Raw genomic sequence first — 15,418 nt, 5'->3', positions numbered from 1 at the left:
ATGGATTGAAAAAAAATAAAACTGCCCAGAGAGCTATAGAATCGCTTACACATCAGTAGTGTGGCCCGGCAGTAAGAAGGAAATGTCCCCAGTTTGCTTTGATCTGCCCTTCTCACAGTCTCGGGTATCCCCATGGGTTGCTTGGTTAGTGTTAAACTGGTTTAACCCTGCTGCCAGTGATTTTCCTTTCAACCTACAATGGTAGTGGTTGGGAAATGGGAGAAAATATCAACCCTATATGTTTACATGACCTTCAACAGAGGGAGCAAACAGCTGCCAAAAGCTTGCTGAACTTAGCCAACAAAACCACAAAAACACTCCAAGTGTCAGATTCCAAGATATGTTCCAAGACATGGAAAGGTTAGAAAAATGGATCTTGTAGAGCAGAAATCCTTCTAAGCCTCTAGGCACCCATGCAAAGGCAGACGCAAGCTGTGTGGCCACATGGCAGGCAGACATTTCCATCATGATGACCTAGCGTGTAGCTGTCCTTGCTCCACTTCTGTTCCTGCTCCAGCATCTTTTCCCAGGGCGTGGAATGACCCAGGGATAGACAAGTGGCCGAACGGAGCTTAGCTAGTTCACTCACAGAGTCCCCTGAGGATGCCACGCCTTTGCTCAGGCTGTTCCTGAAGTGTGAGATAGTGTCCCCACCGGGTTCTTTCAAGTCTGTCTTCATCCATGGTTCTAGTGTCACTGGCAATTTGATACATTCAAGTAAATAGGGGTGCTTTTTAGTTTTGTTCCTGGCATCTTACTGACAGCAGCCTTCACTGAAAGACTGAAAATGCAGTAATTTTGTAAGATCAAAACCACAAAACTAACTAGAACCAGATGGAAAGAGAAGTAAAAGAGTGTTCACACCTTGTCCCTAGCTGTACTTAAAACAATACTTTTGCTATTCCAAGCCTGCCCAGGACTGCTGTTCTTAAAGATTGTGCGTTTTTATTTCCTATGCCTTTTGTACTAGTCAGGGTAGGCTAAGTTCTGCTGCAGTAACAAACATCCCCCAGATCTCAGTGACTTAGAATACTGAAGGTTTACTTCTTGCTCGTGCTGTATATCTGACACAGGTCAGCAGGACATTTTGTTCATTGTAGCCTATCAGTTACCATCTTAGGAGGATTTCAGATACTTCCATGATCAGGCAGGGGAAAAGAGCATGGCCAAGTCACACACCAGCTCATGCATACCTCCACACAGAAGTGACACCTGTCTCCCTGCTCACATCTCTTTGGCAAAACTCTGTGGGACGTGGCCACATGTAACTTCACACTTGGAGAGGGGTAATCCTCCTTGTTCTCAGAGGAGGAGATCCAAAGGCAGACATCAGTGATGTCCACCACACTGTTCTTTGCCAGCCAACACAGAAAGAACTCTACCTCAGCATCAGTAACACTAGAGCAGTATCTGCTGAGCAGTGACGATTGCCAGGCAAGTGGAAGGAGATTTTCACCGTAACTAGCCAAAATGCTTCATAAAAATACTCTTCATTGTGGAGAAGGGTAAAGAAAGGAAGTGCCTCAGAAAAGTCATTTCTCAGACTGGATTGAAACATAAATTGTCTTCCCAGGAACCACCAAAATCAGACCGAAACTCTGCTCCCTATGCCGACCCCGTCCTGAGGGCAGCGTGCTCCAATGCTGAGTGGTTTCTTCTCAGCATGTTATTTCTCTCTCTGCCACAGTGCTCTGGATAATTGAAATAGAGGCGAAAAAAAAACTCAATACTTTCCCAAATGGTCAACTGGGATTTTCCTAGATCTACAAAGTCCTGCCCTCCACACGCCTTCCTGCAGACTCCTCTCCCTCTCCTCGCCCCAGTGGCAGGCATGCCTTGGTCTGACAGATCACTTGCTCTTCCCTGTCTTACAAATCCTGAGCCAAAAGTTGGCTCTCCACACTCATGCACATACCTACAGGGAGCGAGTTGACACATTCACGCAAACATCCGCCTCCCCCACCACAGCCCTTCTCTCTGGGATGTTTTCTCACACACAGAAGAGAGTCACTAACTTCCTAACTAAAATATGACTCTCTACGTGCTACAAATTTTTTTCCTCCAAACAAATGCCAGGATTTCTCTCTTTGCTGGCTCACATCTGCCAGCTTTCAGTTCCCCCTTTATGGAGCCCACAGACAATGGGGGGAAGTACTGTAGCTCCCTTTTACCGTCTTTTGTTTTCGTTCATTGCTTGGCAGCAGGTGAAGAAACACAGTGACTGGTGAAAACATTCCTGCTCAGCTACCCCAGGCGATCTTACTTCCTTGTCTCTTCTCTTGTTTGCATAAAGATTCTTTCAAGATCACCTTGTATCTTCCCATTCCATACTCTTTTAAAAAGTCTCTACCTATTCATATAAATGTGTGCCTAAAAGTAAAAATAGTAGGAGCTGCCACATACAAAGAGCCTACTATGTGTCAGGTGATTCTTGCTCATTACCTCTCATCCTTGCAAGCACAATAGGTGGATGTCATCTTTATTTTGTAAATGATGAAACTAAGGCTCAGAGAGGGTGAGTAACTTGCCCAGTATCACATGCTAGTAAGTAGCGGGGCTGGGATTCGACCCAAAGCCCACCAAAGCTTACACTGTCTCCTCTCTGGTATGCAGCTACACAAAAGCACCTGGTCCATTGTAGTGCCCTGGTTATTGCTGCTGGGTTGATGTCAAGGTCTCCAGGACAGAGACCACCAATAGTCCAAAGGCCAATTTGCCACCGACTGGAAGAGTTGGTGGTCTTAGGCCCATTGCACAAAGCACAGGAATTAATCATCCACTCAGGGCCCTCCAGGGAGCCCAAAACAAAGTCCAGACAATCAAGAGGGGTGGTGTAGGAGATGGTAAAGAGCATGGCCCTTGGTGTCTGAATGCCTGTGTTCCAATCTTCAACTCTGTGAACTTGGACGGGGTACCTAAGCTTTCTCAGCCTTGATTTCTCCTTCTGTGTGAGATAGGGATAATAAAAGACTCCACATTGTAGGATTGTGGGAGCTTTGATTGGAACAGTTAAGAATGCACTCTGCATAATGCCTGGTACAGAGTCACCCTCAATAAATGATGGCTGGCATTGTCATTAGTGTTAGCTGAAGAGTCTTCAGGGAGAGCATTTTACAAATGGTGAAGCAGTCATCTGGTGTCTCTGGTCATTTCTCTTCTTGAGCCTGTCCATCCATCTGGTCAAGGCCTGCAGCCCTGTTAGTTCTTTGCTCATAGGCCGTGGCCCAGGTCTCTGAAAATTTCCTTCCGTGCTCCAGGGGGATGGGATTATCATCAAAGAGACATTTCTAAGCAGCTCCTCTGTGAGTGCTGCTATGAGAGGCAGCTGTAGAGAGAAAAAAAAAAAATCTACCAAGGGGTAAGCTGTGGTTTATATCTTCATGAATTCAGCTACAAATCAAAGAAATAACAGTACAAGACAGCCAAACCACATGCACACTGCCTTTAAGACTGTAAGTTGGCTACAAAGCTTTCTAGTAGAGGATTGGCCCCAAACTGCAGGCCACCTCCAAGGTTTGAGTTAACCTATCACACTAGGAGCTTGGAAACAGGACTCTAGCCATAAATATTAAGCTGATGTCGATCAAGTGCTCAAGCACGTGCCAGGCACTATCCTGAGCACCTTACGTCTGTTGTGGCTCGTTCCATCTTCCCTACTACTCGATAAGGTAAGTGCCGTCATCAGCGTGAGTGTTGTACAGATCAGTCAGCCGAGGCGTGGAGAGTCCAGATCGCTGGCGTGAGGTCGCACAGTGAGGAGTGGGCAGGATTTCAGTCCAGGCACCCTGGCTCTTGACTTCATTCTGTGCCGCCCCTTATGATCTGTGAACCGATTTAAGACAGAGAGTGGACTATTGACTGGGACCTCAGGCTAGCTGCTTTTTTGGGGGTGTGCGAGTGAATATACCTAGTAAAATATACCCTTGAGCAATAAATGTTTCTGTTCCCTTGTGTTTTGTCAGCACACCTTGGCGGCGCTGCCAAGCCAGTCAGTTCCAGCCTAAATTCCAAGGGTGTCTGGCTCCTCGCGGTTTTTGTTTAGACTGATAAAAGCACAGAGTAGACAAAACGAAGGAGGGAGAGCCATCAGCCTTCAGCCCCGGGAGAAACAGAAGCGCCGACGTGGCACGATAAGCTGCTTAGTCCACCATCTGGTCCTCCCCACCCCAGGCTGTTCCAGAGCCTGCGGCCTGTCTGTGCAACTGACCAAAACCGGGGAATCCTGGCCCCGCCACGTTCCCTCTTGCTAACTGTGCTCTTTCCGATTGCAGGTAATCTGGACATCACTCCGGACGACCCCCGCTGGATCGGAGCCTGGTGGGGTGGCTTCCTGCTCTGCGGTGCCTTACTCTTCTCCTCTTCCCTCTTGATGTTCGGGTTTCCACAGTCTCTGCCCCCGCGCTCAGACCCCGCCGTGGAGAGCGAGCAGGCCATGCTCCCCGAAAGAGAGTTCGAGAGGCCAAAGCCCAGCAACGGGGTCCTGAGGCACCCCCTGGAGCCGGACAGCAGCGCCTCCTGCTTCCAGCAGCTGAGAGGTAAAGGCGCCTTGTCCATGGGTGGCCAGGGTCATGGGGCGATCGAGGGGGGTGGGGGAAAGGATGGTACTCAGTACTGGGTGCACGGGGACGTGAGGCAGATCCTATTTGTTTTACACGATTTGCCTCCTCCAGTCCGGTGCTTAACTTATCCCTGAGAAGTAAATGACCTAATTTGCTTAATAAAACAAGAGCAAAGTAGCTGCCGTTTAGTAAAGGGACAGCAGACCAGTCTCTCCAGCAGAGACCCCAGAGGCTACATAGCACCTGATGTCTAGTATAATAAATATAAACGTCTGTAGAAGGAAAGTAAGAGAGGCAGGGGGGAGGCTAGACATTTCACGGAACTCTTTGAACTCTTTCAGGCCGCTTACAAACGCACCAAAGCAGTAAAGGATGTTTGAAGTTGGATCCCTGTGCCTGATGCAGACATTCTTAAAAAGCCACGTCCAGAGTGTATTTCTTTAGATTCTCTCTGTCCTTCCATCCCCTCGGTGAAAGATGAGAGATGTGTTCCTCTGGAAAGAAATATTAACTCAGTCTTAATAACAAAGTGACACTTTAGAATGCAGCAAAGCTCTGGCAATCATTTTTAAAAACCAAAAAAATGCATCTTTTCTGACAACATGGTAACACACAAACAGTGATGCAGAATGAGAATGAGAAGCACCCCCGGGTTGTTTCCACATTTGGCACAGTCTCTGAAAGGCAAGGAAAATGACAGCGTAGCCTCAAAAGCTGCTAGGTGTCTGTGATGGCCCCCCTCCCCACTGTGAGCTATGTGCGGTGCTCCTTAATTCACAAGACCCCTTCCTCAGGTCCCCCGGAGAAACTGCTGGATTTTAGAAGTGAGCAGGAGCGAGCTGGGGTGGGAGCAGATGCACGGTCACTCTTTGCAGGAACTGGGCACACAGCCAGGCCGGCCTCCAGCAGCCGCAGCTGCCGTCCTCCAAGTGCTCGATTTGGACATTTGGTGAAAGTCTCTTTACTGAGCTTCTGTATAATGAGGTGTTCTTTCTAGGGAGATGCTTGGGGACCATGGAGAGAACCGCAGGCAGGCTGCCGTGTGCTCAGATCCCCGTTCGTTCTGCTCTTCACCAGCTCTGCGATCATGAACTTCTCCACGCTTCATCTCCACAAGTGTAAAATTGTAACACCATCCCTAAGTGACAGCGTGGTCGTGAGAATTAAAGCACTGCCCCTGGAAGACTGTCTGTTCACAGTGTCTGTTAGTGAGGAATTGAAACAACTCGTGCTAATTCCCAGAAGAGACTAATTTAATAACCTACTGTCATGTCTGACCCCATGTTCCATGATGGTTTCTACCAAATTCATATTTTGAAATTGTTCATAGAAGATCTTAAAATTCATCTCGCTAGGTTCCAGAATGCATTGGTAGATGAGAAGGCCCACCCCCTTTGTGTCCTCTGAGGTTGCCTTGGCTTGGCCCCCCAGGAGTATGTGCTTAATAAAAAAGGCCCCAAACAGGCCCACTTCAGGAGCCCCCAGGTGGCCAGAGGGTGTTGCCTGCTGCTTCCTTGACAGCACAGCCGACCACAGAGTGTCCCAGTCACCAGATCCGCAGGAATAAATGGGGCTGCCGTGAGAGTGGGCCTTGTGGGGCACACCCTGGACCAGGTAGTGGCAGCCTTTCCAGGTCTTTTCTCGTCCCAGGATGATGGCCTTGCCTTCCTATGGCTCTGATTGCGGCACCAGTAATGTCTCGTCTTTCATCTCTGGGGCTATAAACACAAAAAACATAATTGTGTTTGAACTCACCATCCAGTGTAGGGACGGACCAGAAGCCGGCAAAGCTAGTCTGAGGTGGTGAGAACCGCAGTGCCAGGCAGCACAGGAAGTTATGGAAATACAGCGGGCAGGCGGGGAAGAGCCCACTTCTTGGGTCAGAGGCAGAGCCGAGTCATGACGGACAGCTTCAGAATTCTTGGGTTATGATTCAGTCACTCATTAACTCATTTGTTCAATTCAGTCAGCATTTCCTGAGACCCTGCCAGGCTCCAGGGACGCAGGGGTGACCAAAGCAGCTTATATTCGGGACCTTGTGTTAGGGCAGGGGAGGCATGCAGTAAGCAAGGTCGAAGCGATGACACGGTGAGTGTTGGACGGGCCATGGCTGAGCTGACAAGTGCACAGTTGGGTAGATGGTCTGAGACTCGCTAGACCATGGTGATCACCATTTGTGGCCTGTGCACACATGGGCCCCACTTCTGATAATTAATGACTTTTAATTTAGAATTAGCAATTCCCAGAGGCAATAAGTCCATTAATAGACCTAAAGGATGTCCCAGCAGGAAAGGAAGGCACTGTGTCTAGAAGAATCCCCAGGAGCCAGAATACAGTGAAGTGCGCTATTATGCTAATAAACAAATTTTACACGTGCCAGCACATGGAGAGGGGTCCACGGTGGTTTACAGCCTTCATTTTTCCACGTGAGAAAATGTTTTTTACCACGTGTTCATTTCCACCAAAAGCACCATGCGGTGCTATCTGGTGCTCCCAAACTCTTCATCCAAATTGCGTGGGGACTCAGTGATCCCCATGCCGTGTGCTACACATTTATGGGTACAGTTAAGCTGAGCAGTGTTGTGCATATCAGAGGAATTAACAGTGCTCTAAAAATCTATGTGTTGTAATTTCCCATCTGTTTCATTTGAGCTTGCAAATGAGTTTCTTTTCGGCCATCAATCTCTGTCCCCTGCCATGCTCTCTAGATAGCAAAGGCCCCTGAGAAGAGCTGGCATTGTGCCGAGAGCAGCCACTCCATCCTGCTTGTTGGGACGGAGACAGTCTCCCCCTCTCCTAGGAGGGCCGTGGGGCTGCTCACCTGGGTTCAGACCCAGCTCAGCCACTTCCTAACTGTGCAGCCTTGGCTGTGCTGTTTAACCGTCCATGGCGTCAACATGTGGTGTCTGGTTCAGTCTTTACAGCAGCTGGGTAAGGTCAATATTATTACTTATTCCTGTTTATAGATGAGGAAACCGAGCTCCAGCGATATAGGAATTCAAGCCTCTGGTTCACTTTTCAGGGCATTCTCCCCCAAAAGCAGGCTTTGAAGGTCTATTTCCAATGAAGTTAGCCATCCATTGGGTTTGGAACTGTTACAAGAAGGAGAGAGATGGAAAGCCTGGGTTGTTCTTGCAGAGTTGTGTAGAAAAGCTGTTACTTCTTACTTCCACAGCCCTGAAGTCCCCATCTTGTAGTGACTGTCGCATAACCACTTACAAAGCAGGCAGCAGGCGAACAAATGCTTGGGTTTGTTTAACTCCAGTATCTCCTCCAGGTTGGGAGTCTGTAAACCCAAGACACATTTTTGCATCTCAGCTGTGCCACCAAATAACTTTTCCTTTACACCCTGTCTCTAAAACAGCTCCTCCCTCCTCTTGTTCTTCCAGAGCATTTTACTGATTCATCTTTCAGGACATACCTGGCCCCCTCATGTCCCTCCTCTTGTGTCGTCCACTCCTCCCCTCTTATGCCGTGAGCCGTGTGTGGGCCAGGACAGCACCTAGTGTGGCCTCAATCTAGAGGCTGAGAGTTTGCAGCTAGACCTGGAGGGAGGAAGGAATTCAGGGGACTGTTATGGACAAATGTATAGGACAGCACCTAGTGTGGCCTCGGTCTAGAGGCTGAGAGTTTGCAGCTAGACCTGGAGGGAGGAAGGAATTCAGGGGACTGTTATGGACAAATGTACAGTATTATCATCAGCTAGTGCGTTAAATCTCACGTCCACAGTTTTGTGTTTCATTTGGAAATTGTGTCCTGTGTCACTTTCCTTCGAGGGGCCTTTCTGGTCAGGATCCAGGTCGCTTCTGCAGCTACACGTCTGTGCACCTTCCCCATCACGTTCTGTACGATTCCTGGAACACATCTTTGCTGCTCTTTCTGCTTGGAATGTCCTACCTCCCTTGGTCCACTTCTGGGATGGACTCGGCCCGCACCTCCCCAGGGAGTCCTCCCTACAGCTCCTCTGTGCACGTGCCCCCATATGCCCAGTGCTAGATTAGCTGCATTCCTCTAGCGTCCACATAGCCCCTGCAAAGCACTTGTTACCCCAGTACGTGGTAGCCTGTCTGCTTGTCTGCATCTGCCTAAAGCTTGTGGGTTCTCCAGGGACAAAGCTCTCATTATCTTTTTGTTCCCACTGCATAGTGCAGTGCCTGGCACACGGGTGATGTTGGTTGAATGAAGGAATGAATGAATGCATAAACAAATGAGCACTGTCTTGCCAGCATGCCTGCACATGTGCACACAAACACACACAAATAATAGCAGCTAACGTTTGTTTTCTGTGCACTGTCGTATTTAATCCCCCCAACCCCAGGAGGCATTGGTACCATTTTACAGATAAGGAAGCTGCGGCTTACAGATGGAAAGGAAAGGTATTTGAACCCTGGGGAGGGCCGCAGGGCCTGTCTTCTTAACCACAACATTAGGCTGCATCTTCGGGCAATAAATGGACTCTCTGTTAAAGAAAAAGTGCCGTCAGCAGGTGCTCGCTGACTTTCAACAGAGCGTACTAAAACTCCAGCTGCAGCGGCACAGTTGTGCCCTAAAACAATGGGTCTTCTAGACAAGGGTACAGCCTGAAAGGGAGGGAAGAATGACTTCCTGCGAGCATTGGCACGTCCTGACCCTCTGATGGGCTTTCTAGCTGGGGTGAGTGGAACTGTACCAGAGGGTTAAAATCTGAAGGGAGAGCCCTGCCTTTGATCCTTGAAAGAGCAGAGCAATCCAAAGCTAAGCACTCTTGTCTCTGCGCACTTCACGCTGACTGCCAAGTGGCCTCGTCGTGTCCCAGAAAAGATAGCTGCACCGGGTGACAGCAGGTGATGACTGAACTGGCAGCGTGAGGGTGGGGTTTCGGGTTCAGAGTCTTAAAAACCACCCCCAAAATGTAGAGGATGGTTTATGACTTCCAAAGCACTGGCACCGGCCTCCCACTCGGCCCCCACACTCTGGCTCGTAAGGTGGGTGTTAGTAATCTCTGTGCCACCCCTCCGGACGTGGAGCTCTGGGGGTGTTGAACCCTGTCCCCAGGTTCCCACAGCTGTGAACGGTGCAGCTGGGACCAGGCCTGGATGTCGGGACTTCCAGTCCGAGGTCTTTCCACTGTTTCCCACAAGGATTCACTCGACTGGTGATGAACCAACTGAGGAGAAAAAGGGAAGCAGCCTGGGGCGGACGAACAAAAGCCTTTCTCGTGTCAGAGAAACATACACTCTTTCTGCTGCACTTCTCCCTCTCCAATGCAGGGCCAAGCTCGGGAGGACCTTCACTTCTAGGGGAGGTGAAGTCGGCCTGGGTTGACACCTTCCCCACCCTTCTCCCCGCCCGCCCCACTAATGCCATCCATCACTGGGATCTGCCCTTTTGCCTCTTAAGTATCTCTCCATCCTGCTGTTGGTCTCCTGCAACCCGGTCTGCCCAGGCCCCTCCAGTCTGTCATCCACACTGTCATGTTCCCAGACCCCTCTCATCTGTTATCCACTCCGTGATGATTTCAGAACACACCTGATCCTGTTGCCAGCTCCCGCTTAAAGGGACAGAGGCAGGGCCCTTCACGTGGCCTCCAGCCCTGGGATGTTCTGCCCCTCCAGCCTGTTCTCACCCCACTGCGCCCTGTTCCCTCCACCCCAGCCTCACCCGCCTCCTTTTAGTTCTGTTTTCCCTCTTTTGCATTTGCTGTTCCCTCCACTGGAATTCTGATCCCAACTTCAGGCATCAGCTCACACATCATTTCCCCAAGGACGTTTTCCTGCCTTCCTGACAGCACCCCTTCCAAGGTACATTGCTCTCTGTGTCATGGTCATAGTGCTTCCTTTAGATGAGTGACTGTTCACTTACCCCATACGCTCCATGAGGGCAAGGACTGCATCCGTCTTTGCTCCTGCCCTGTCGGTAGCAGGTGCTCAGGACCTGCTTGCTAAAGGGAGGGATCTGGGGGTCACTGGACATGCACTGCTGAGCCCAGCACAGTTTGCTGCTTTCCTTAAAGCTCTCCTCACCCCAGCCCCCTCCCAGAGTTTTGGCCTGTGTTTGACCCATTCACAGACACAGGCTTGGCGGGGGTGCCACCTGTGCACAGTGCCACGGCTAGCCCACAGGTGACCCATCTATGTGGGGAGGGTCTGCTGCTGGTGCCTGGGCTGCTGAATCGCAGAGGGTCTGCTGGCCCAGTTGCTCAGGCTGACTTGCACTGGTGACTTTGGGCTGTGTGTCTTTACTTGCCCGTCTTCCTGGCAGGCATTTTGCTTCTTGGGCAGGGTGCACACTCACCTCTCCACTGCACCTCCCACCATTCAGGAGGGGCTCCACATGGGTTGGTCTGGCTGCGGGACCCAGCTCACGCCTCTGGCTTCTACAGCTCTGCCAGGCCTCCTCCATCCTCTGCCAGCTAGCAGCCGGCTTCTGCTACATTTTTCTTAATTAGGGGCCTGTGCCTTTCAGCATAATGTTATTGTGAGGAACCTGGTGATCTGCGAGTCCTTGTTCTGCAGGCTGAACCGCTGAGTGTTTTTTATCATGCGATTTGTCTTCAGAATTGTCTTCTCCTCTCTCGTGTGGATTTCCCGTTAAATTCTTCTTTCTTAATTCCATGGCCAAGGAAACCATCTGCCCTCCCAAACACTTGGAATCTGTGCCAGCCTGTGGTTCATGTGCTGCCATGTCACAGGAGTCATTTTTATAGGTCCCCAGGGACCAGATTGGTCAGTGGCTTCATTGTGTTCTTATCAGCATTGATGAGGACGTGCTGGGGACAGGCACTGAGGGTTATGTCTGTGAATAAGCCATGGCTCCTCTTCTCAAGTTATTCAGCAAAGCACCTGAGATAAACACAGGCGAGGGCACCTAGCACAATGTCTGGCACACTGTGGATGCCCTTGAAGTGTGTTTTGAAGGAAGGAAGGAAATAACTAGAAGGCAGCATTTCCCAATGGGGGTTCCTTGGAACATGAGTCTTCTGAGATGTTCAGGGAAAAGCAAATGAACAACAAAAACAACAGGGAAGAGTGGTTACATGGCCAAAAAAGCTGGGAAGCTGTCTGTAGACTCTTTGACCCTTTGGGAGATTTGTACTTTCCATTTGCGTGTTGAAGGCTCTGAGAAGGCCGGCTCGAGGGAAAGCTGGCCGACTTTGTTTTACTCGGTATTTCTCAGACTTATGTGATCACAGAACTCTTTTATTCAAGTTAACTCTTGGGGCACTTATGAATTGTTGCTAGAATACAGGATAGAAGATGGCGAGGATTACGAGAGGTTCAAAGGGATGTAGTAAGTACCACCGAGGGAGGATTTGAAGACAGGTGCATGAAGGAGGTAGCATTTTGGCCCAATCTGGAAGGATGAGCAGGATCCCCGTGGGTGGAGGGGGAAGAGCTTCTGGGCTGGGAAGCAGGAGTGAGCAGAGGCAGGAGACAAATGCCCAAGATGTGGGTGGGAGCGAGATATCTGGTTTTAGGGACTAGAATTGATAAAAGGTCAAGATAGAAGGCAGGCTGGCATCAGCTCCCACACTGAGCCAAGTTCCTGGTATCTGAGGCTGCCCAATAAGCCTTTTGTAAAATTATGAATGAATTATTGAAGGCCTTCACATTGCCCTTCTGAAGTGTCTGGACTTTATCCTATGAGTCATTGTTTTCCAACCAAGATTTGAGTCAGCATCACCTATGGGGTGTCTCGAAACACACCCATGCATGGGCCTCACCCCTAGAAGTTCTGATTCTCTGCATCTGGAGTGGAGGAAGGTGATCTAGGCATCTGGAGGTCTTTAAAGCTCCCCAGGTGATTCTAAGTGAGCTCCCAGTTGAAAATGAACACCAGAGGTGGTGGGGTCCTTGGAGGGATCTCCACCAGGGGCTAACACGTCAGACCTGTTCCTCCAGCAGTTGTATGTAAGATTAAATGGGGTGGACCCACTCACGAAATAAGCTTGGGACACTCCGTGCTGTGATCCTCTTGGAGGTTGACACTAGCATATTGATGGTGACATGAGTGTATTGAAGGCTCTGAGAAGGCCTGCAGTAAACTCAACATTAGGAAGCCTAGGCTGAGACGAGCGTTTATGTCAACTTGGGTGTCTTGCCTCACCATTTCTTTCATGAACATTGCTGTTTCTCTTTTCAGACTTTCCAGGAATGAGTTCTCCCATCCCTGGAGTTTTCATGAATGCTAATGCAGTCAGCCCTGCCCCCACCAAGGGGGGCACCGTGCTCCCAAGGGGGTTCTCGGGGTGGCGTGAAGTTATAAAAGTGGCTGTTTGCTTACAAAAGATTCATTATTTTCGTAGTCATTTTCCATCTGCTGCCTCTGACGTGGAAAGACGCAATATTTGGGTCTGAATGAGAGGCTGCTGCTTCCCAGTCTCCTTTCTCCTCTCTGAACTCCTGTGGCGATCCCGTGTTCCTGACTTCACCCTGCTGAGGGAGGGAAGTGACTGGGTGGCACCACTTTAGAGCTGCAGCTCACAGAAGCTAGCCGTGCTTCTGTGGACGCCTGGTTCTTGCTTTAAACCAGCTGAGGGGCTGCTGCGCTACTCCTTTTCTCTCGGGGCCTTCTTGGTGGGGTTATAAGGAGCTGGTGATTTAAAAAGAATCAGTGAAATTGATCTGCTCTGGGTTGTCCTAACTGATCCACACCCATCTGACACTTGGGTTTTGGTCTAAGTGCTCGTTTCCTGTGTGAATGGTTTTGTGTTTTTTCATTCAAACCACAACCTTCTCTATACAAGGGATGTGCTGCCTTCTGCCTGTTGCCTCACCGAAGATGGGCAAATGGAAGCCTGTAGTTACCTCTCTCAAAGCTGGCAATGAGGGGGTGCCAGGAAGCTCCTCTGGGCTCCTCGACAGCCGGGGCGGGGAGGGCAGAGGTTGGGGGACTGGCTCATCTGATGAGGCCACAGTAGGCCCGAAGCTGGAGCCTGAGGCAGCTGGTCTGGGCCCAGTGCATGGTAGGCGCTCACTTCCGGAATCTTCCGGGCACCGCAGGCCTCCCCTCCTACCTGGACTTCCCCCACCCACCCAAGGGAATAGTTAAGGCACCTCCAGAAGCAGCGATAGAAATGACCGTATTAGCTAATTATTCCCACTTCCATCATGCCCCATAAACCTGTGATATATCACTAATGGGGTGATCATAAATTGGTCTCTGTTTCCACAGTTAATGTTTCTTAAGAGACTATGACAGCTACCTTTCAAGATTTTGCAATTCATTCGTTTGTTTTTTTATTGGATTCTTTAATCTACCTTGCATGTACTGAGCATCTACTCTTACTGGGCGCGGTGCCCATGTCCAGGGGTGGAGCTGTTCTAACCCTGCTGTCAGGTGGCTCCTTGAGTGGGAGAGCCAGGAGGACCCAGGCGAGGGTGTCCAGTGGGGGGCGTTGATGCAGTGAAGACAGCCTGCATGGGGTACGGGGGAGCCAGCTTGGTTGGCTGATCATTCATACTCTGCCATAAGACTTCATTTTTCCTAGGATTAACTCGACCTTGGATTCACTCTTGTGCCTCCATTATGTTGTTTTTCTACATCTTCATTATTTCTTCCTCCGCCTTTTGTTTTTGCTCATGGCTTGAAGACTTTTGTTTATCTCACCTCACCCAGCACCCTCCATCTCTCTGTTCTCTTTGGCTCATGGGTCCCATGTGTTGGGAAGTGCTTCTTGGCAACTCACCTTTCAGAAAAACACTCTTCTCAAGTCCCCACCCAGAAACCTGAAGGTTTAGAGGTGGGTTCTGGAGTACAGGCAGACCTGAGTTCAAATCCACCCTCCTTCACCTCTCGGTTTTGTATTCTTGGAGGGGGGGTGGGGGGTTTCAGCCTCTCAAGGAAGCCTTGGTTTCCTCTTGTCTAAAATGAAGATGGTAGGACCACCCCCTATTGTAATAGTTGTGAAAGTTAAATGAGAAACCCTTAGCTCGGTGCCCATCCAACACTGGGTGTCCAACAAGCACTGGCTGTCATTGTCACAATTGCGGAGGAGTTGTATGCACTGGCTCCATCTCCCCTTCTCGGGAGCATTAACCGTGGTGTATTAACAGCAATGTTATTAAAGCCGGTTTCAGTAGACTAAAGGCAGAGATATCTGAGAGTCAAGTGGAGTGTAACTGAGCCCCTCAGTGAGCACTTCCCAGGCTACCTCCAATTCTCAGGGTAGGCAATGGACAAGGACTTGCACCTCCGCGTCCCCTGACCTTCTGTGCAGCCCTCTGCAAGAGGGAGATCTCTTTGGAAAGTGGCTCCCAGCAGCTCAGCTCACCCACCCAGTCTCTTTCCCATTTTGCTTACTTACCACATCTGCTCACACACAGGCATTCCTGGATCAAGCCTGATGTCCTTACAGCTCGAGGGCTATCTCCCTAACGTAGCCCAGGATTACTTCTATTATGTTAATTATTACCATGCTTCTCGAGCTCTTATCTGTGTACTGGGAGCACTGGGCCACATGCTTTACATACACGGCTCTCGTTTCATCTTTGCGACAATCCATGGGATGGAGTGGTGTGTTCCGGTCACAGACCTACTCAGTCTTGAAGCCAGAATTCAAATTCCAGTGACCTGGCTCCTTACACCGGGTTTTAAGCATTATTTTATACAACCTTGTTCAGTGAAACTTTTTCTGTGATTCAAGTCTCCTTCACTCTAGGTCTCCAATCCTTTCTCTCTTTCATTTCTCTCCCTCCTTCTTTTTCTAACTTGCCTCCTTCAAAAAACGTGGACTAAGCCCCTGAGTCCTGCCAGATCTGGTCATTTTCCCCAACCCCAGTGGGAATGTTTTATTATTATTTCTAAAAATTAAGCCACACCTTTGATTGCCAGGGGTGGCCTGCATGCTTAGTCCTGAAACCAAGAGCAACACCTCTTAG

At 49.7% G+C, this 15,418-nt stretch overlaps 1 protein-coding gene across 2 annotated transcripts in view; it reads left to right on the top strand.

Moving 5' to 3' along the window:
• The window catches only part of SLCO3A1 (solute carrier organic anion transporter family member 3A1), a 295,841-nt gene that overhangs the window by 229,866 nt on the left and 50,557 nt on the right, over window positions 1-15,418 (top strand). For both annotated transcript variants that reach the window (XM_058542389.1, XM_058542388.1), the window contains exon 4: window positions 4,272-4,535. In XM_058542389.1, the coding sequence (XP_058398372.1) occupies window positions 4,272-4,535 (264 nt within the window). The remainder of the gene's footprint in view (window positions 1-4,271; window positions 4,536-15,418) is intronic.

Source organism: Diceros bicornis, chromosome 5 (assembly GCF_020826845.1).
Source record: "Diceros bicornis minor isolate mBicDic1 chromosome 5, mDicBic1.mat.cur, whole genome shotgun sequence".
NCBI lineage: Eukaryota > Metazoa > Chordata > Mammalia > Perissodactyla > Rhinocerotidae > Diceros > Diceros bicornis.
The sequence above is the reverse complement of the archived record's forward strand: the minus strand, read 5'-3'. Positions and strand labels throughout refer to the sequence as shown.